This window comes from Arvicola amphibius, chromosome 1, assembly GCF_903992535.2.
Source record: "Arvicola amphibius chromosome 1, mArvAmp1.2, whole genome shotgun sequence".
Lineage (NCBI taxonomy): Eukaryota > Metazoa > Chordata > Mammalia > Rodentia > Cricetidae > Arvicola > Arvicola amphibius.
Window position 1 is genome coordinate 179,296,342 of NC_052047.1, and position 21,700 is coordinate 179,318,041.

Consider the following 21,700-nt stretch of genomic DNA (forward strand, 5'->3'; position numbering starts at 1 on the left):
ACTTTTTAATTGGATAGAATTGGGTGTGAGAATGATTTGGATTCTCACAGATATACATCTGCCCATTGATCACCATAGTCGACTGGACTGATCTGTGTGTCTCACTTACCCCTCTGCATGTGTTGAAGGGTTCTTGCACGTATTGCCATTGGTGGGAAAGTTGACCATGGAGAGATAACGCCTTTAATACCAGCACTCAGGAGGCAGAGGGAGGTGGATCTCTGTGAGTTTAAGGCCAACCTGGTCTACAGAGTGAGTTCTAGGGCAGCCAAGACTATCCAGAGAAACACTGTCTTGAAAAACCAAACCGAGAGAGAGAGAGAGAGAGAGAGAGAGAGAGAGAGAGAGAGAGAGAGAGAGAGAGAGAGAGAGAGAGAGAGAGAGAGAAAGAGAGAACGCCAAACACTACCAATTTTTTGGGCACTAGATTAAGCCCTGGGCTGGCCCTGTGGTTTATTTTTTTTTTTACACATATAAACATTTAAGTCGTAGAACTTGTTACCCATGACCTTTACAATAAGAATGAGTTCTACTGACTGATAAACAGAGCTCAGGTCTAGAAGGATCTGTCATATAGGATAGATTCTATTGGTGGAGGATGCCAAAATACATAGGGCCTCTTTCATAGGGATGTGTTCTATTCACTTGGGAGACAAAGCTCAGGATCAGGACCTAAACAATGCTCAGGATATTGGGGGATCCAGGAAGGCTGGCTCATAGAGTAGCAAAAAGATCACTAAGTTGATTGACTACTTTTCACTCTGGCATTCTAGGTGACTATGTATTATTCATTTCCTTCCACTGAAAATAACAGGCCCGCGTGATTGGCAATCCTGGTTTCTCCAGTACTTATTCTAAGCTCTGCTTCCTACATATGTCCTTCCTAATGCAGTGTGTTTGGTTGACGAGAATGATCTTCCATGATAGTGTCTGATTAAGTAGTTAACATTCCCCTTCTAGAACCTCCAAATGAGTTCTTAATTTAGTAACTTTATTCTCAATAATTTTTACATTGATTTTTTTTTTTTTAAAAAGGCTTTTTAGGAACCTGGTAATAGGAGCTGGTAGTACTGACTCACAGCTGCTACTCCAGCACTTGGATGGCTGAGGCAAAAGCATTGCTGTGAGTTGGAGGCCACCATATGCTATACAGTAAGATTTGTACAACCCTGGGGTATCCAGTGAAATCCCTGTTTCATCCTCCCTGTCCCCACCCCCTACAGTTAGTAATGAGACCATGTAAAAGTTTTACTTCAGACTTCCAGGTATAAAAATGAACTCGGCCAATTCCTAGATTCTATTCTTAGGAAGAATCATTTGCAGGAAAGCAAGGATGATTAGATAAGCAAGGAAAAAATATTTGGTTGAGGATCGTTAAATAGACTCCAAACTAAGCAGGTAGCTTATTCTATTACTCTAAATTTAATATAGTAATTAATTAGAGTAAGTGTTGGAGCTTCCCCCTTGTGTCTGGTCATCTGTAATCTAGAGGTTAAATGTGATCTCTGTTTCATTTAACTTTGATTTGCTATAATGAATTCTTAAATTTGAATAGGGCCATTCTAGAAGGAAATGATTTATATAACTTATATAATTGCCATTTTAAAAGGTGCTTGAATATGGAAATGCTTAATCACTCATTACTTGTCTCCTCTTCAATGAATTGAAAAAAATAGGTGCAGAGAACTGAAGTAAATGAAAATTCAGTCTTATGAAGGATAAACCAGATGGTAATCCATGAATACGAAGTGGAACACCTACCTTTTCTCTCCCAGAATACCTTTTGACAGATTTGGGTCAGATAACATCTATCCAGTTAGATGCTGAGAAGCTGGAGCAGAGTCCTTAGTAACTTTGTAGGTTTTGTTTGTTTGTTTTCCTGTTCGTGGATGCAGACAGGTTCAAGATACCCTGTTTTTTGTTTGTTTGTTTTGTTTTGAGGCAGGGTCTCACTCCTTAACCCACGCTATTTTAGAGCTCATTATGTAGATCATACTGGCCTCAGGCTGACAGAGATCCACCTGCCTCTACCTCCTGGGTGCTGGGTGCTGGCTTACTTTTGAATTCAACTTACTGGTAATGACATTTTCTTAGCTGTGAGATATTATCTATGAGAGCGGTACAGAAAGGGCAAAGGGCCAGAGAAAAGACTCAGTTGGTTAAAGGTACTTAAAGGCAATAAGTCATAGTTATTGCCTGTGGTCAGTATTGTCATTGGTCACCTTGATACAAACCCATAGTTACCTGAAAAGAGGGAGCCTCAACTAAAGAAGGGCATATGTGTGAGGTATTTTCTTTGTTACTGTTATTGTAGGAGGGCCCAACCCCCCGTGTGTAGTGCTACCCCTGGGCAGGCGTTGTAAGAGAGCAGGCGGAGCATTAGCCAGGGTCTGCCCACTAAGCAGCACTCCTCCATGGTCTCTGCTTCAGTTTCTGCAGCCAGGTTCCCACCAGGAGCTCGTGCTGTGCCTTCTCTTGGTTATGAGCAGCAACATGGAAGCTGAAATAAACCCTTTCTTCTCTAAGTTGATTTGGATCAGGATGATCGCAGCAACAAGAAAACAAACTCGAAGATTGTTCTTGCAGAGAACCTATTCTATTGGTTCCCAGCACCCATGTTGGGTAGCTACAACTGCCTGTAACTTCAGTTCCAGAGAATCTGATGCCCTCTGGCTTCTGTGTGCAACTACATATATGTGGCGCACATAAACACACAGAGATACACATACGGCCATATAAAAATATAAATCTTAGAAAAAATGGGCAGAATTTCCTCTTTAGCGTGGAATTGGTGCTGGACGCTTCCTCCTATTCAAATACAAGTGATAATGTAAAAAGTTTCTTTTCCAAAGGAAACCTGTGCTTGGTTCTCCCTTTTCTCTCTTGTTCCATAGTTTTAGATGCATCTGGAGTCACTGAGTACATAGGATTCGTTTTACATTGCACAGATTTTTATGGTTGAAACTTTTTTTTTTACAGATGGAACAATGATACTATTTCATCACCTGAAATCTTAGAAGATTTCAAATACAGTACTTCCTGTAAATTTATCCTTGTGTGTGTGTGTATGCCTTTTCCTCAACTTATATAACTAAAAATCAAGAAATCCACAGAGAAACCATTTCAAAAAATAAAAACAAAAGAAAAAAACAAAAATTAAGACATCCCTAAGGAATATGATATATCCAGATACCCAGATACACTAATATGTTGCTGTGTTTCTAGTAAATTTGTTAAAGAAAAAAAAAAACACTGATACTTATAACACTTTTTAAAAAAGTATCAGTGGGTAAAATTGCTTCTATTTTTCTTCTAGCAACATCTTTGACAATTTCAGCAACAGCTTCTTTGAGATAGGGTCTCACTACATGGCTCAAGCTGTTTAGCATTTGTAATCCTTTTGCCTTGGTTCCTTGCCTACATGTGCACCAATACCAAACTGAATAATAGAAATTCTGAAAGGTGCTAGTGAAAGGTGACTATGGTTATATGAACAAGAATGGCCCCCAGAGTCCCATTGTCTTAGTGTTCTATGGCTGTGAAGAGACACCATGACCAGAGCAGCTCTTATAAAAGAAAGCATTTAACTGGGGCTTGCTTACAGTTTCAGAGGTTTACTCCATTTTCTTTTTTAATTGTTTTTTGTTTGTTTTTGTTGAGACAGGGTTTCTCTGTTTAGCCTTGACTGTTCTAGAACAGGCTGGCCTCTAACTCAGAGTATGGCCTGCCTCTGCCTCTTGAGCACTGGGATTAAAGGCTTGTACCACTGCCCCCTGTCAGGTTTAGCCCATTTTCATCATTAGTAGGGATCATAGGCAGACGTAGTACTGGAAGAGAAGTCAAGAGTTCTATATCTGGATCCACAGGCAGCAGGAAGAAACATTGGAGCTGGTTTGGGCTTTTGAAACCAGAAGCACCCCCCCCCCCGCCACCCCTACTTCCAGTGACACACTTCCTCCAGCAAGGCCACACTTACTCCAGCAAGGTCTCACCTCCTAATCCCTCTCAAATAGTCCCACTTCCTAATGACCAGGCATTCAAATTCTAGATGATTGTGAGCCACCTTGTGGTTGTTGGGAATTAACTCAGGAAGGCAGTGCTCTTACTATCCAGTCCCTGCACCCTACCTCTTGTCAAACTATTTTTAAATGTGTATAATTTTTTAGTTGTATGTCAAAAGGGTTTATGAAAAACGTCAAATCAAAGATTCAATGCAATGCCCATCAAAATCCCAGCAAAATTCTTCAAAGACCTCGAAAAAATGGTACTCAACTTCATATGGAAAAGCAAAAAACCCAGGATAGCCAAACAATCCTGTAGATTAAAAGAACTTCTGGAGGCATCACAATCCCTGACTTCAAACTCTACTACAGAGCTACAGTACTGAAAACAGCCTGGTATTGGCATAAAAACAGAGAAGTCAACTAATGGAACTGAATCGAAGACACGGATATCAATCCAAACATCTTTGAACACCTGATCTTTGACAAGGAAGCAAAAAATATCAAATGGAAAAAAGAAAGCATATTTAGCAAGTGGTGCTGGCATAACTGGATATCAACATGATGAAAATAGATCCATATCTTTCACAATGCATAAAACTCAAGTCCAAATGGATCAAAGACCTCAACATAAAGCCAGCCACACTGAACCTTATAGAAGAGAAAGTGGGAAGTACATTTGAACGCATTGGCATAGGAGGCTGCTTCCTAAATATAACCCCAGTAGCACAGACACTGAGAGAAACAATTAATAAATGGGACCGCCTGAAACTTAAAAGCTTCTGTAAAGCAAAGGACGCGGTCAACAAGACAAAACAACAGCCTACAGAATGGGAAAAGATCTTCACTAACCCTACATCAGACAGAGGTCTGATCTCCAAAATATACAAAGAACTCAAGAAATTGGACACCAAAAGAACACATAATCCATTTTTTTTAAAAAAAAAAGTGGAGTACAGGCCTAAACAGAGAACTCTCAACAGAAGAATCTAAAATGGCTGAAAGACACTTTAAGGAAATGTTCAACATCCTTAGTCATCAGAGAAATGCAAATCAAAACAACTCTAAGATTCCATCTTACATCTGTAAGAATGGCCAAGGTCAAAAACACTGATGACAACTTATGCTGGGGAGGTTGTGGGGAAAAGGAAACACTTCTGCATTGCTGGTGGGAATGCAAGCTGGTACAACCCCTTTGGATATCAGTGTGGCGATTTCTCAGAAAATTAGGAAACAACCTTCCTCAAGACCCAGCAATACCACTTTTGGGTATATATCCAAAGGATGCTCAATTGTGCCACAGCACACGTGCTCAATTATGTTCATAGCAGCTTTGTTTGTCATAGCCAGAACCTGGAAACAACCTAAATGCCCCTCGACCAAAGAATGGATAAGAAAAATATGGTACATTTACACAATGGAGTACTACACAGCAGAAAAAAATAACATCTTGAATTTTGCAGGCAAATGGATGGAGCTAGAAAACATTATTTTGAGTGACGTAACCCAGACCCAGAAAGACAATTATCACATGTACTCACTCATAGGTTGTTTTTAAACATAAAGCAAAGAAAGCCAGCCTACAAAACACAATCCCAGAGAACTTAGACAACAATGAAGACACTAAGAGAGACTTACATAGATCTAGTCTACATGGGAAATAGAAAGTAGAAAAAGACAAGATCCTGAGTAAATTGGGAGCATAGGGACCTTGCATAGGGAGGGTTGAAGGGGGGAGGGAAGAGGCAGGGAGGGGAGCAGAGAAAAATGTAGAGCTCAATAAATATCAATAAAATTTTTTTAAAAAACCAACAAATCTAGGAGTGGATATAACGAATAACCTGAACACACTGCCTAAGATCTGAAATGTTTAAATATCTAAACATGAGTCAACCATATGGCTTGTATAAAACTATGACATTTAAGAACCTGAATTATGACTCTAGGAACTCCAAAAGACAAGAAGCAGCTCCTGCGAGTTGTTCTTTGACCTCCATACACAGCACCACCCACACACAAATAAATGCAATACAATTTTTGTTTGTTTGTTTTTAGAGATAGGCTTTCTCTGTAGCTTTGGAGCCTGTCCTGGAATTAGCTCTTATAGACAGAGCTGGCCTCCCACTCACAGAGATCCGCCTGCCTCTGCCTCCTGAGTGCTGGGATTAAAGGCGTGAGCCACCACCACCTGGCACAATACAATCTTTTAATAAATAAATACGGGGCTGAGAGATAAGTGATTAGAGCATTTACTGTTCTTTCAGAGAACCCACATTCAGTTCCGAGCACCCACATGGGTAGCTCACGGCCATCCTTAACACAGTTTCAGGGGATCCAACAACTTCTGGCTCTGGCAAGTATCTGCATACTTGGGACACAAATAGGTAAACTCAGGTTCACATATATACATAAAATAAATCATTCTTAAAAATAAATGTATGCTTACATACAAAAACACAACTATAAATGTCTTTATATATCATAAATATCAGGGATCTAAATTCCAAGTTTGTTTTGAAATGCGGAATTCCTTTCTGCCTTTATTTACCTTTTCTTTGTTGAGGCAGGGTGGACCAGGCTGACCTCACAGAACGCTTTCTGAGTGCTCCCCGTGTCTGCTCATTTACATTTTCTGTGAAAGTAACTTTAGGTTAGCAATATTTATATCTGCTTCTAGAAAGGTAGTAAATTTAAAAGATGTTTAAAATTTGGCCTTTTTTTTTTTTTTTTTTAAACAGGAACCTTCCTGCGAAGTCTGTGGAGGAAGCTTCACGTCACCGGCAGGAGTATGACGAGATGGTGGCCGAGGCGCGGAAGCGAGGTCGCGTTGACTGACAGTGTTGTAGCTAATTTACACATTTTAACTATTTAATTTTCTCATAAAGATAATTCTTATTATTCTATAGCTTTTTTTATAATTTAGGTTTGTTTTGTTGTTTGTTTTGGCTTAGGTTTTTTATTTTAATTTTTTAAGACAGAGTCTCACTTTGAAGCCACTCTGGCCTTGAGCTCCTCATATATTTCAGGACTCAGTCTTTCTAGTTCTGGGATTGCAGGTGTGAGCCACCATGCCCAGATTTAGTATTGTTTTTGTTTTTTTTTTAAAAAGAAAATTGTAAGAATTCATGAGCTCATTCCTGTTGTTTCTCTTTAATAGTATTTAGACTTTTGGCCTTTTACAATATATTTTTTTCATGCAGTGACAGTCACTCTTCCAGTGTTACTTTAGTTTTCTCTATTACTGTGAGAATATAATTTGAACCTAAAATTTGCTTTTATAATTAGTAAAGTCCACCTAAAGTCTCAGCGTTGCCATTTGGTTAGGTTTATAAACCTTCTCATTTGCACAATTTATGTTTTTATTCATTCCTTTTTCCTCCAACTCCCACCTATATAAGTGTAGTTTAACAGTGTATGTAATATGTGTTGACCATCATTAGTTAAGGATAAATACTCATTTTTATAAATATGTATTTCTAATATAGATTATATTTATTTTAAATATGTTTTAAGACAAAATTTATTTACTGATCCCCCCCCCCTTGACTTAAGTGAACGGAATGGAGTATGTAGTAATAGCATATAGTTCCGCTTTATGCTCTGCTTTGGAAGTAGTGTTGTGTCTTTAATGTTAGAGTAAGCATAATGGATATAAGCCCAGTAATAGCCTTCTAAAATGCCTAATTACTTGAACATTGGTTGAGTTTATTTTAATATATATACTTATGAATATTTGTTGAATTTGTGGCTGGCTTGGTCTACAGAGCAACACAGGGCTACACAGAGAAACCCTGTCTTGAAACCGCTCCCCAAAATTCATAGCCAGTAAGCTTTTATTTACTACTTTATCTTGACTTTACTATTTGACTAATATTTATTGAGAAGTAGATGGTACATTATGTAGTAGAAATAATAATAAATTGAGAAATTAAGATGAATCCTTTTTAATGTGATCTCTGATTGTGAAACTCTAAATAGGTCCACTGTTTCCTTATCTATAACTTTGGAAGCAGGTGACTATATTGGATTTTCAACCTCTTATTTAACACATTTTTCTTAAAGACATCTTACATACAGTCTGAATACATAAAAGATAGATGTAGAGCCAGTGCTTGGCTTCTTTCTTGCCTCTTGAAACAGTTTCTGAGGCACGTATGATACACAATTTGAAAATACTTTGGCTAGTTGATCTCCTACAAGGTCTAAATTTTTTTAAAATAACTTTCAATGTTTTTGTTTGTTTTTTGTTTGTTTTTTAAGACAGTGTTTCTCTGTGTAGCTCTGGCTATCCTGGAACTTGCTCTGAAGACCAAGCTCACCTTAAACTCACAGAGATCCGCCTACCTCTGCCTCCTGAGTGCTGGGATTAAAGGCGTGTACCACCATTGCCCATCTTATAACTTTTGATTTATAGCTCACTTCTCTTTATATTTGAGGCAGCTTTTGTTACAAGATTGTGACCTCTAAACTCAGAAGTGCATTATTTTTGTTTGTTGAAATTTTTCATTTTAACCTAATTAGTAAAATAAAACACTATGCTAAAAAGTATTTATAAAGTAATAGTGTCATTGGCAAAATAATTTTAAATATCATATTGTTTTTATTGAAATTAGTAAATCCATTGTATGAAAATGGCTCTTGGCTAGTTGCTTGCAGGTTTTTTAATATAATTATTTCATCAACAGATTTCATTTTGTAGATTAAATAAACAGAATTATGTGGTACAACCAGCTAGGCATAGTGGTGGTACACATCTGTATTCCCAGCCCTAGGGAGGCAGTGCTAGAAGGATGAAGTACATGTGAGGACAGCCTGGTAAATGCAATGCATTCCAGGCTGTCTAGGAAGAGAGCCTGTCTTAAGACAGCCTGGGGATGTAAAGCAGTTGGGAGAATGACTGCCTAATGTGGGCAGAGTCCTGGGTAGACCCTCATACTGCATAAGCTAGGAGTGGTGGCACTCACCTGTAATCCTAGAACTTGAGAGGTAGAAGAAGAAATATCAGGAGTTCAGGATTATCCTAGCTTCGTAACAAGTTTGAAGCAAGCCTGGGCTCCCTGAGACCCTGTCTTACAAATAATTAAAGGCTATAAAAGAGAAACAAAGGCAAAGAAAAATGTAGAACAGCCAGGCAGCATAGGCAGCCTTGCAGAACCTTGTCTCAATGAAAAAGCAAAACAGAGAACAACCAGAAAGAAGTAACAGCAATTTACTGGTCATTTTTAAAAAATTCTTTTTGCTCTTTACCCCATTACTTTTGTGAGATGGAAGATGGTACTTTAGAATGATGTTAGACCAGGGTTTTGTTTCTTTTTCTCCCTTTTCCTTCCTCTCTACTACAAGAAGATTCTTCTTGAAGGAACCTTTTTATAGACTTAGGTACAAAAGGAAGGGATTTTGATCTAGCTCATTTGTATTGAAATAATTCTTACTTGTTCAAAACAGAAATTAAAGAAGCACATAAAAGAAAAAGAATAATGAAAGAACGATTTAAGCAGGAAGAAAGCATTGCAAGTGCAATGGTAATTTGGATCAATGAGATACTGCCCAATTGGGAAGTAATGTAAGTAAGCAGATTTTCCAGAAGTTTAGTGTGTCTCCAAATATTTCATCTTTTCCAAGTCTATATTATCACTTCTCAGCATGTATCTTATGCTGTAGCTAAATTTTACTATTAACCATTGCCTGACTCGCCTCGTGTTCACCTCTAACCCTCATGAGCTCCCGTCTCTACTCATCCTCTTCTTACTGACCGTCCTCTGTGCTGCTAAAATCTCATGTGTCCTCTGGAACCCATGGAATATGAACTGACTCAGGAAACTTTTAGTCTTCTCAATTACTATTTTTCTTAATTCTAATATAACACTAATTGTAAGAGATTTATTATTGAAAGAGGTCATTAAATAGAAAAATATAAGGTACGTTTATCAGATGTTAAAAGTGTTTCTAAAGTTAAGTATGATGGTACATGCCTGTAATCCGAGTAATCTGGATGCTCAGACAGGAGGATTACCATGAATTCAGTGCCAGCCTGTGTAATATAGTGAGTTCCAGACCAGCTAGAACTACCTAGAGAGACAGCATCTATAAATAAATAGATACATAAGAAAAGAAAGAAGATTAAAAACAATAAAAGGTATTTTTAAATGCTGTTCTCTTAAGTGAGAAAATACATGAAATACAATCTTTCCCCTGTGAAAGTTCTATGATACTTTGAGGCTAATATTCCTCTTGCCTTTTTGTTCCTTCACCTTTTTGGTCTCTTCCTTTTTGACAATATTTCTACATATGTTTTATCTTCCCTCTGGACTAAAGGGTTGAAGGATACTTTCTACAATGCATGTAGGATGTACATTGACAATTTGTTAAATATTGGAAATGTGACAGACACAGTAGTCCCACTTATCTGTACTCTTATTTGGAAAGATTTGGTTACCTGTGGTCTAAAAGTAGAAGATTAACTAACTGAATATAAATAGAAAATTCTAGAAATTAAAACTCAGAAGTTTAAATTGTATGTTTTTCTGAGAACCTCAGTGAAATCTATTCTGCACTACTTTGTCCTGGCCATAAATCATCCTTTGTCCAACATCTCCATGGGGTATACAAGGCCTGTCTACTACTCACTCTGTGACATTTCAGTTTCCTGAGCTGCTGTCATAGATGGCAGAGCTTCTGTTAAGTACCTCTTCTTTGACTGATGTAACAGTAGGGATCCTGGTGATCACATTTGTCAAAGAGAAGCTGTAAAGGACTTCCTTTACATAGAAGTACCCTAATTTATATAACATTTATCATAGTATATCCTTTTATTGTTAGCTATTGTTCATCTCTTATTGTGTCTAAATTACAAATTCAACTTTATCTCTAGAGTTTGGTATTATTTGTGGTTTTGGAGTTTAGAATATATTCCCTGCAGATAAAGAAACTATTCTATTGTCTATGTTAAGTAGTTACATTTGAGTCTTAGTTCTATAAGGCAGTTATATTTTTACTCACATTTATCTTACTCAAGGTTATCTAGCTCATGCTTGGAGAAGCTAAGTGTTGTGCTCAGGGTTATACAATGAGTGGCTCAATTAGACTTGAATCCAAGTGAGCTACTGCTCCTTAAGACCTAGGGGCTCATCCAGCCCCACCCATAGTCGGTTCTTCGTGATTTTAGTTTTGGTACTGAACTGGTAGTTCATTTTATGTCCTTTTTATTTTTAATAATTTTCCATATGGTTCTGATTTTTTGATTATATATTAAATAAGTAACATCTGTCTGGGGCCATTCCCTTTAATTCCCCGCAGTCCATCTTAGAGGCTTTCACAGTCCTCAGGCATGAACTCAAAGGAAAGAATGCATTACATACTTACCTCTTTAAGTTCTTAAAAATCATCTGGTGACTTGGCCGTAGGTAAACCAGTATGCAACTAGTATTTTTGGTATAAAAAGTAACTTTTTCCTTTTTTCTCCTCCTTTAATTCTAGGCGTAGTACAAGAAGAGTTCGAGAATTGTGGTGGCAGGGATTGCCCCCTAGTGTTCGTGGGAAAGTTTGGAGTCTAGCTGTAGGAAATGAACTAAATATCACTCCTGGTTTGTATTCTATATTCAGTTATTCCCACACATACAAATTATCATCTTCAGAGTTTTATAAATCATGTTAGTTAGAGTTGCCATTTAAAAGACACTGCCATATATGTCACTTTCAGAGCATACCTCATGCCCTCCCAAACTTTGTAATAGTTAATGAGTTTTTATATATCATTATATACGTAAGATTTGCTGGCTTTTTCCTCTAGTTTACAGCTATCACAATAGTGTTCTTGGCATCAGATACTACAAATACAGATGATGTAAATAAAGCTTGTGAGAGTCTGTGTAGTGAAGAGTAAGTACACACAGGAGATGCTAGTTTAGCACCTGGACAGACCGACTCCATCTGTGTTCAGACAGTAAACAATGTACTGAGGGAACTTAATTTGATTTTTTTTCCTGCTGGATGCATATCCAAACCAGTCCTTTTATTTAGAGTTTGAGTATTTTTTTTCTTAATGTTTTAAATTAAGGAAATCATGGGTTTCACTAAGTTTTTGTTGCATTGTAAAGCTTGATAGCTCCGTCCTTTAGCGCTTCGGAGGCTGCGACAGCTTTGCTGCAGTTTTGCGGCTAGCTGGGGCTCCGCAGTGGGTTGTAGGCTACAGTGTCTATAGAACCTGATAATGATGATGATGATAAAGTTTAGAAAAAAAGAGACTTTCAAGAAATTGCCTTAAGTCTCTTAAAACCTTGACAAGTATTAAAATGCTAGAGTCATTTTGATAGTTAAAGAAAAAGTTTAAATAGAATTAAGATAATACCAAACAAAATAATTTTTTTAAGAAGTGGGCATGACACATGTCTGTAATTCTACCAGTGTAATCTCAGCACACGAGATATAAACAGGAGGATCAGAAGTTTAAGGTCATTCTGTCTACATAGTTGAAGGGCTACCTGGGATTGACTCAAAAAAATTTTTTCTAACAAAATATGTGGCGATCAGCCTGCGTGATAGTGTTAATCCTATATAGTTAGACAGTTAACTATAATACCATAAGAGACTTCCATCTCTCTCTCTTTGGAGACTTCAGTCTCTTAATAGTAGTAGTAATGTATTGTATGGCTGGGGGTATAACTCTGTAAAGTGCTTACCTACCATGAATATGTTGGTCCCCAGCACTGCATAAACCAGGTATACCTGTAATCCTAGCGCTCAGAAGTTGGAGACAATAGGACCACAAACTCAAGCCAAGGCTACTACCTCTTGAGAACCTGTCTCAAAGATAGAAAAAATTCCAGAAGATGCCAGGCTGGTGGTGCACATCTTTAATCGCAGCACTTGGGAGACAGAGGCAGGTGGATCTCTGAGTTTGAGGCCAGCCTGGTCTGTAGAGTGAGCTCAAGGACAACCAGAGCTAGGGAGTGAAACTTTGTCTCAGAAAACAAAACAAATCAAACAAAAATAAACAACAACAACAAACAAAAAAGAGAAAAGATACCAGAACCTACTGAAAATGACTAGTTTAATTATTAGTAACCCCATGAATGGGTATTATTTTCTCCAATTTACAGATGAAAAGATCAAGTTCAAGAGTAGTTAAATAAGTTTCTTGAAATCCCAGAGGTAATAACTGGTGGAGTTGGAGTGCAGTCTGGGCCTGACTCCTCAAGTTGTAGCTGCTCCTGGCCAGTCTGGCTGACAAGCAGTGCCCTCCATTCCTGGAGCTGGCAGGAGACCCCAGGATGACCTTACTCCTGTGTCACCTCATAAAGAATTCTGATAAAGGAGTTTGCTTCAGTTTACCATACTTTTTTGTTTGTTTTTGTATTTTTATACAGGGTCTCTCTGTGTAGCTCTGGATCCTGTGCTGGAACTCACTCTGTAGACCAGGCTGGCCTTGAACTCACAGAGAGCCACCTGTCTCTGCCTCCCACGTGCTGGGATTAAAGGGTTATGCTACCCCCACTCTTTATCACATTTTTGATACCCACTTATAGTGAAAATAAAAATGTGAATTTATTTCTTTTGTATTATTTATGAATTTTTGTTTTTCTCCCAAGAACTGTATGAAATCTTTCTTTCGAGAGCAAGAGAACGGTGGAAGAGCTTCAGTGAAACCAGTTCTGACAGTGGCGCTGAAGGTATGAGGGTTTCCCATGGGGTTTCAAACCCACGCCCTGAATACAGCACTGGGATTCTAGATCATGAGCCAGATTTAAGTACAGCACCTCATTTCAGTAGATGATAGAACTCTGAGCTGTGGAAAGGGAAACAGGCTCAGAGTAGTTAGTGAGTTAGAAGCAAGAAACTGAAGTCAGGTCTGTTTGATCCAGTGACGAATCAAGTGTTTTCAGACCAAGCTGTTAATAAAGACTCGTGTTTTTCACTTTCTGAAATCATCTTTCTTCATCCACTGACCTTAGTCCCTAGTAAACCACATATAGTTCTTACTGGGATTTCCCTTATTCTTTGTTCATTTAATTCAACCATAACTCCCACCCTTACTTCTCTCTGCCTTGCCAGTTAGTTTTCTTAACCATTTTGAAGAATTTTTTCCTTGTATCATTTTATTAAATTTAGGCAAATTTATTTAATTATCTTTTGTAGTCTGATAATGAGAATCATTTTCCTAATTCTTTTTTTTTAAAGATAGGTTCTCATTCAGTTCAATCTGGCCTTGAAGTCACTGTGTAGCTGAGGATTACACTGAACTTCTGATGTCCTGCCTCTGTCTCCCGAGTTCCAAGATTATCTGTGTGAGCCACTATGTCGGACATACGTTGTGGATATATGTTGGTGCTGGGGATTGAACCTGGGCCTTCATATATGCTGAGCATGAATTCTTCCAACTAAGATATATTCCCTCCCTCCCTCCCTGCCTGCCTCCGTCCCTCCCTCCCTTCCTCCCTCCCTCCCTCCCTCCCTCCCTCCTTCCTTTCGTCCTTTTTTTTGTGTTACATCTACTGTGTAGAAAGCAAACTCACTGGACATAGTGGTGCACACCTTTAATCCCAGCAGAGGCAGGCAGGTAGGTCTCTGTAAGTTCGAGACCAGCCTAGTCTACAAAACAAGTTTCAGGATAGCCAGGGCTGTTATACAGAGAAACCCTGCCTGAAAAATTTAAGTAAATAAAAAAGGAAAGCAAACTCTTTCTTGCCTGTAAGTAAAACTCCAAAATGTATCTTTCAATAAAGAAATAGTATTTATCTTACAGTGGTTGTCTGTGAGCAACCACTTTGCAAAATGCTGTTTTCAGTTTTAGGAAGTGACAGTAGGAAAGGGAAATATTAAGTGGTCAGAGAGAAGACTTGATTTTGAGGGCCATGAAGGAATCATGTTGAGATCAGGCAGCGATTATAGCTGTTTGTGAGGAACTGCAAAGGGAGTGAAGATATGTGAAATTTTGTATTAGCAGGATCTCAGCTGTTGCTTTATTCTTTTCATTTATTTATTATTATTATTTAAGATATATTCATTTATAGCCCAGTCTAGCCTTGAACTTGCTGCCTCTGTTTCCAGAGGACTGGGATTACAGGTATATATCCATATATCCCCATCCCTGGCTCAGTTTTTATGAAGTGCCAAAATTATACAAATTAAGATCGGAAATGTCAACATCAGCAACAAAAGGGACAGGTGGCGGTGGTGCATACCTTTAATCTGAGCATTCAGGAGGCAGAGGCAGGCAGATCTCTGTGAGTTTGAGGCCAGCCTGGTCGACAAAGTGAGTTCCAGGACAGCCAGGGCTGTTACACAGAGAAACAAACAAACAAACAAACCAAAAGAAAATCAAGCAAACAAAAAAATACCTAAAACTGAAACTCGGTGGTTGAAGAACAATTGCTCAGAGCCACAAACAAAACAGAAAAAAACAACATATATGAAGTAAAATGGCATGTGTCTGAGAGTAAGGGTAATACACTTTTATTCCTACACTTTAGGGGATAGAGGCAGGAGGACTGGGTTCAGGGTAATTTTCAGCTGTGTAGCCTGAACATGAGAACCTTTACAAAACAAATTGTACTTTACACTGAATTAAATGTAATAAAGAACTATGCCAGGGCTGGCAAGATGGCTTAGTGGAAAAGGCATGTACTGTCAAATCTAAGGATGAGTGTGATTCATAGCTCCCTTATGATAGGAGAGAACCAAACAAGGTGCAGTGGGAAGGAGAAAGAGAAGAAGTAGTCACCATGTTTTCTTGTCTGTGGTTGGTGCTCTATAATCCCAGCACTTATAAGGCTGAGGCAGAAGTACTGATATGAGTTTGAGGTTAGCCTGGGTTACAGAGTGAGACCCTGTCTCGGAAGGGAAAGAGGACTGAAGATGTAGCTCAGAGGCAGTGCCTGCCTAGCATACACGAGGGCCTGTGTTTAACCCCCGTACCACACAAACTAGTATTATATGCCGTAATACTAGGAGGGTACAGACAAGAAGATCAGGAATTCAATTCTACATGGGGAATTGAAGTTTGGAGCTAGCCTAGGATATGTGAGAGCTTGTCTCAGATTCCCCACACAAAATACTAAAGTCAAAAACTATCTAGGCAAGATGCATGCCTTTTAATCCCAGCACTTGAGAAGCAGAGACAGGAGGATGGCTATGAATTTGAGGCCAGCTGGGTGACCATAGTGAGTTCCAGTACAGCTGGAACTACATAATGAGACCTGTCTCAAAACCAAACAAACAAAGAAGAAAAAAACAATGCTGGGGGTGGGGAAGAGGCTAAGTCCTAAGTTCTAACAAAGACTATTCAGTGTTATCGCACATTCTTGATTATTCAGCTTTTCTACTCTGTTAACATATAGGCAATGCGATTGGCCTCTGCTTAAATTTATTTGTTTGGTAATACAGGTATATCTGTTGCTGACCGAGAGGCTAGCCTGGAATTAATTAAGTTGGACATATCCCGTACATTTCCATCTCTCTACATCTTTCAGAAGGTGAGGTTTTCTAGTCAGTTTCTCATGGCTATTTTATTTTATTCTTTCAATACTCAGTGGGACAAATTCTATAAATCCATAAGCACTATTTTTTATTTTAGTTTTTTGATACAGAGTTTCACTATGTATCCCATATAGAGCAGGCTGGTGTAGAACTCACAGGATTCACCTGCCTCTGCCTTCCAAATGCTGGGATTGAAGACATGAATTACCATGCCAGCCCACATATTATTATTTCTATAATATTTGTTTTTATTTTACATGCATTGATATTTTGCAGGCATGTATGTTTGTGTGAGGGTGTTGGATCCCCTGGAACTGGAGTTATAGACAGTTGTGAGCCATGTGGGTGCTAGGAATTGAACTTGGGTCTTCTGGAAGAGCAGCCAATACTCTTAACCATTGAGCCATCTCTCCAGCCCCCAGGTATTATTTTTTAAAAAAATAAATATTTTTAAAATTTGAGAAGAAGCCAGGCATGGTGGTAGATGGGTTTAATCCCAGCACTCAGAAGGCAGAGGCAAGTGAATCTCAGCCTGCAGCTACATAGTGACACCTTGCTTTAATAAAACAAAAAAAGCTTTCTTTTTAGCAGGAATGGAGAAATGGCTCCGTGGTTAAGAGAAGGACCTGGGTTCAGTTTCTAGCCTACAACCATCTCTAACTCCAGTTTTAGGGCATCTGACTCGTTCTTCTGACATCCATGGTACCAGGCATATATATACAGATAAAACACTCATATGCATAAAAAATAAATAAATTTTTAAAAATTAAAAATAGTCTTTATATAAAAATGTAAAACTAACAAAAATTAAAGCACTGTTTTCTATAGAATAAAACACATTGTAGTTATCATAGCACATATTTATTATGTGGTAGAACTTACATTTTTGTTATAGTTAATTTTTATGTTTGAATTAATGGATTTACCTGACAAACTGTTAAAATATAATACATTGGTTCCAAGTTTCTTAGAATTACCACTGAACTAGGAAGAAATAGTTTACTTTTATATTTATTTTTTTACAGGAATAACTGGCTATCTTTAATTTTTAATATTAAAATCCAAGGAAATAGTTTACGTATAATACAGGCTTTGTGTTGATAACATTTTTACTTTTGGTACCAGTGAGATGAATCTGCAGGTAAAGGTGCTTGCTGCCAAGCCTGACAACTTGAGTTTGATCCTAGGAACCCACATAGTTGGAAGGAGAGAACCAATTCCTGACATGTATGTACCTACACATATGCACAATAAGTAAATAAATGAAAAAAAAAACACCGTAAGTGAAGAGAAGACCCCACAGTTAAGATCAATTGTTTGCTCTTCTTAGAAGACTCAGATTTTATTCCTGGCATCTTTGTGGCAGATCACAGCTCTCTGTAATTCTAATTCCGGGGTATCTGACACTCTTTTCTGGTCTCCATGGACATCATGCACATACACTGTCCACAGATATACATGCAGGCAGAAAACCTATACATACACATTACTTTTTTTTAATTTATTTATTATGTATACAATATTCTGTCTGTGTGTATGTCTGCAGGCCAGAAGAGGGCAGCAGACCTCATTACAGATGGTTGTGAGCCACCATGTGGTTGCTGGGAATTGAACTCAGGACCTTTGGAAGAGCAGGCAGTGCTCTTAACCTCTGAGCCATCTCTCCAGCCCCTACATACACATTATTAAAAGGACTATTGGAGCTGAGTGTGGTGGCGCACGCCTTTAATTCAGCACTTGGGAGTTTGAGGCCAGCCTGGTCTGCAGCATGAGTTTCAGAACAACCAAAGATACACAGAGAAACCTTGTCTCAAAAAACCAAAGGGGAGTCGGGTGGTGGTGACACACGCCTTTAATCCCAGCACTCAAGAAGGCAGAGGCAGGTGAATCTTTGTGAGTTCAAGGCCAGCCTGGTCTACAAGAGCTAGTACAAGGACAGGCTCCAAAGCTACAGAGAAACCCTGTCTCAAAAAACAAAACAAAACAAAAACAAAAACAAACAAAAAAGCCAAAGGGGGGTGGGAGAGTAAAGAAAAGGAATTACTATTGCTATTAAATTTACTGACACAATTCAGTATACCTGGTTGACTTTTGTTTTTTAAAGACAATGTCTTACTATGTAACCTTAGTTGTCTTGGAACTCACTATGTAGATCACATTGACCTCAAACTCATAGTGATACCTGCTTTGTTGGCATTAAAGTTGTGTGCTTCATGCCTGGCCACTTTTATTTCTTTCTGAAATTATACAGAGTGAAATGGGCTCAGTATAAGAACATGTGCATGCATGTGCAAGGCCCTAGCTTCTATCTTCTTGTGTGTATAAATAAAATAGAAAAAATTTAAAAAGAAAAATAATCTGTATTTATCATGTTATGCCTTAGAAGTATTTAAAATTGTAAATTATAAGTTGTATTCAAGTGAGTATATTTGACTTATTATTTAAGATCAAACTTTTATTGATTCTGAAAACAACTTGATAAATGCATGTAGAATATTTTATAATGATTAAATATTCTAAAACTGGTTAGAGAATGCTGCGTTTTTTTAATTTTAGTTTTTAATATTTCATGATCATTAACCTAGAGATACTTACAATTTCAAATTTTATTCCTCTTTCCTAAGGGTGGCCCATATCATGATGTTTTACATAGTATCTTAGGGGCATATACATGTTACAGACCTGATGTTGGTTATGTAAGTATTTGTTTCAGTCTGATTTTTGTATATAAATATTTTATCTGTACCTATCAAGACTTAACATGTTGTATTAGATATTTATAGACACATTATATGTAGCTTTATCTTTTGAGCTTATTGGTTTACCTGAAGAGGAAGCTTTCCATCTCTTACCAACTACTGAGAATAAAACTGGCTGCGTGTTAACACTCTGCTGTCAGTGATTGCTTTGGCTTGTCTCCCTAACCATCTTTTCTCTGTGGCTGTTCCTCTGTTGAATAAATTCTTTGCATATTCTGCTAGATTAGGGGAAGACAAGTCACCTGTCGATACAGGATAAAGGGAGGAAAATTTCTCTCAGTAGATTGAACCAACTCTGCGTTTTCTCCCCACTCTTCAACTTGAGAATGTCTCCCAGCTTCAGTTCTTGAGCCAGACAGGATTCGCTGGCTCGATGACTGTTGGCTTTTTCTTCTGCAGACCTTTGTTTCAGCATTTCCACTTGCTTTTAGTTAGAACTGCTAAAATGATGTTTACATCATTACACCGTTTGTAACCTTTTCCATTCTCTCTGTCCTCCCAAGGTAATATTTACATTTCCCTTTACTGTCATGTTGGATTTGGGGAAGAAACAAAGAAAATTTGAGTGTCCAGTGTTTAACTAGAAGTTATTGAACTTTCATCTTCTCTCCTTTCATTTAAAGAACTGTAGAGATTCCATTGCCTGGTACAACTTTGTTCTGTTTTATATTAATTTGTATATTTCCAGAGAAATAGGAATAGATAAAAAAATTATTGAAAACAGTGTGATGTCTCATCCCTGTAATCCTCTCACTTAGTAGCCTGAGACAGGGGGATTGCTATGAGATTGCTTTCACCCCCAAGAAAAGAAAGAATGGATCAATGCAATGTAGTAATATTAGTGAGAGGGAATCCATCTGAAGTATGTTACAAGGGAATGTAAGAAGCTGGAGATGGCCGAGCAGTAGTGGTGCACACCTGTGTTTAGATCCAGTACTCCGGAGGCAGATACAGGCAGATCTCTGTGAGTTTGAGGGCAGTCAGTACAACAGAGAGAAACCATCTCGATCCCCCCGCCCCCCATAAAAAGAAGCTAGAAATGGTGATTATAGACAGACCTTTCAGAATATTTGGTTGGGAACAAGACACATCCATCATTGCAGTTACTCTCAGGGGACTCTGTGTGTATGTCTATAATAGAATTCTTGACTATGTTTTTAATTAAAGACGTATAATTGCTTTTTTAAAAATAAGAATTTATTATGTATAGTGTTCTGTCTGCATGTTTGCCTGAACACCAGAAGAGGGCACCAGATCTCATTACAGATAGTTGTGAGCCACCATGTGGTTGCTGGGAATTGAATTCAGGACTACTGGAAGAACAGCCAGTGCTCTTAACCTCTGAGCCATCTCTCCAGTCCCGGTGTAATTGCTATATTGATAACTCACTAGCTATTTTATTAAGGCCTTTCATAATGTAAATGAATCTTTTTCTAAGTGTCTCCTATTCATTCCATTATAAATGTTGTATTCTGTATGGGCTGTCATTTCTTTGTTTAAGCTTTTTTTTTTATTAAGGGATTTTTTATTCTCCTTCATTTTTTTCTTGTGGTTCCCTGCAAGTTCAGGCTATTTCAAGTCCCACAACTTCTTTCTTAGAATTTTAGCAATTTATCCATAGACCTCTTTTATTCTTAGTTCTTTGTATGCTATAATGTGAAAACAATCAGTTAATTTTCATTAATGTGTAATTTTGAAAGAATTTAGACTAAGAAGAAATAGAGATAGGCTCTTAGAGCAAATAAAAGCTGATTTAAATTTTTTCTGACTTATTAAACCCTATCACATGAACAATAAATTAAAATTAGGGAATTTCACAACTATTACAGTTTGTTAGTACTTGCTTTTACGGGGTGGGGAGAAGTCAGTAAATTGTTAATGTCTGTGAATTTTGAAGAGGGTAACTGAACTCTGGGTATTTAAACTCCTTTCTCCCTCCCTCTGGAAGGTCCAGGGGATGTCCTTCATCGCTGCTGTGCTCACCCTCAATCTGGAAGAAGCAGATGCCTTCATCGCATTCGCAAACCTCCTAAATAAGCCCTGCCAGCTGGCCTTCTTCCGGGTGGACCACAGCATGGTATGAGCATTTAGGATAGGCTGTGTTTGCCTCCTATGTTTCTGTACTCTGAATGTCTGCTTAGAATAAGAAACACGGAAGGCTGAGATAGTCAAATAAAATAGATGAAGTTTTCATTGAGTGGCAGTTTTAGGAAAACTTGAAGCAACTCAGGAGTTGCTAATAAAATTTTTATTAATGTTAATGTTTTTCTTTTTGTAGTAGATTATTTTGTAATTTTATTGATTTTATTCCCTGCTTATAGATGTTGAAGTATTTTGCAACATTTGAAGTATTCTTTGAGGAAAACCTGTCCAAACTATTTCTTCATTTCAAGTCATATAGCCTTACACCAGATATATACTTGATAGATTGGTAAGTCACTAACAGACATAAATAACAGTAAAAAG

The 21,700-nt window shown here is 38.0% G+C and overlaps 1 protein-coding gene across 2 annotated transcripts in view; it reads left to right on the forward strand.

Annotated features, from left to right (window-relative positions):
• Nucleotides 1–21,700, forward strand: part of Tbc1d12 (TBC1 domain family member 12) — a 70,131-nt gene that overhangs the window by 41,562 nt on the left and 6,869 nt on the right. For both annotated transcript variants that reach the window (XM_038338089.2, XM_038338090.2), the window contains 8 exons: nt 6,740–6,822; nt 9,447–9,564; nt 11,478–11,584; nt 13,589–13,669; nt 16,383–16,471; nt 19,100–19,171; nt 21,183–21,311; nt 21,556–21,665. In XM_038338089.2, coding sequence (XP_038194017.1) covers nt 6,740–6,822; nt 9,447–9,564; nt 11,478–11,584; nt 13,589–13,669; nt 16,383–16,471; nt 19,100–19,171; nt 21,183–21,311; nt 21,556–21,665 — 789 coding nt within the window. The remainder of the gene's footprint in view (nt 1–6,739; nt 6,823–9,446; nt 9,565–11,477; nt 11,585–13,588; nt 13,670–16,382; nt 16,472–19,099; nt 19,172–21,182; nt 21,312–21,555; nt 21,666–21,700) is intronic.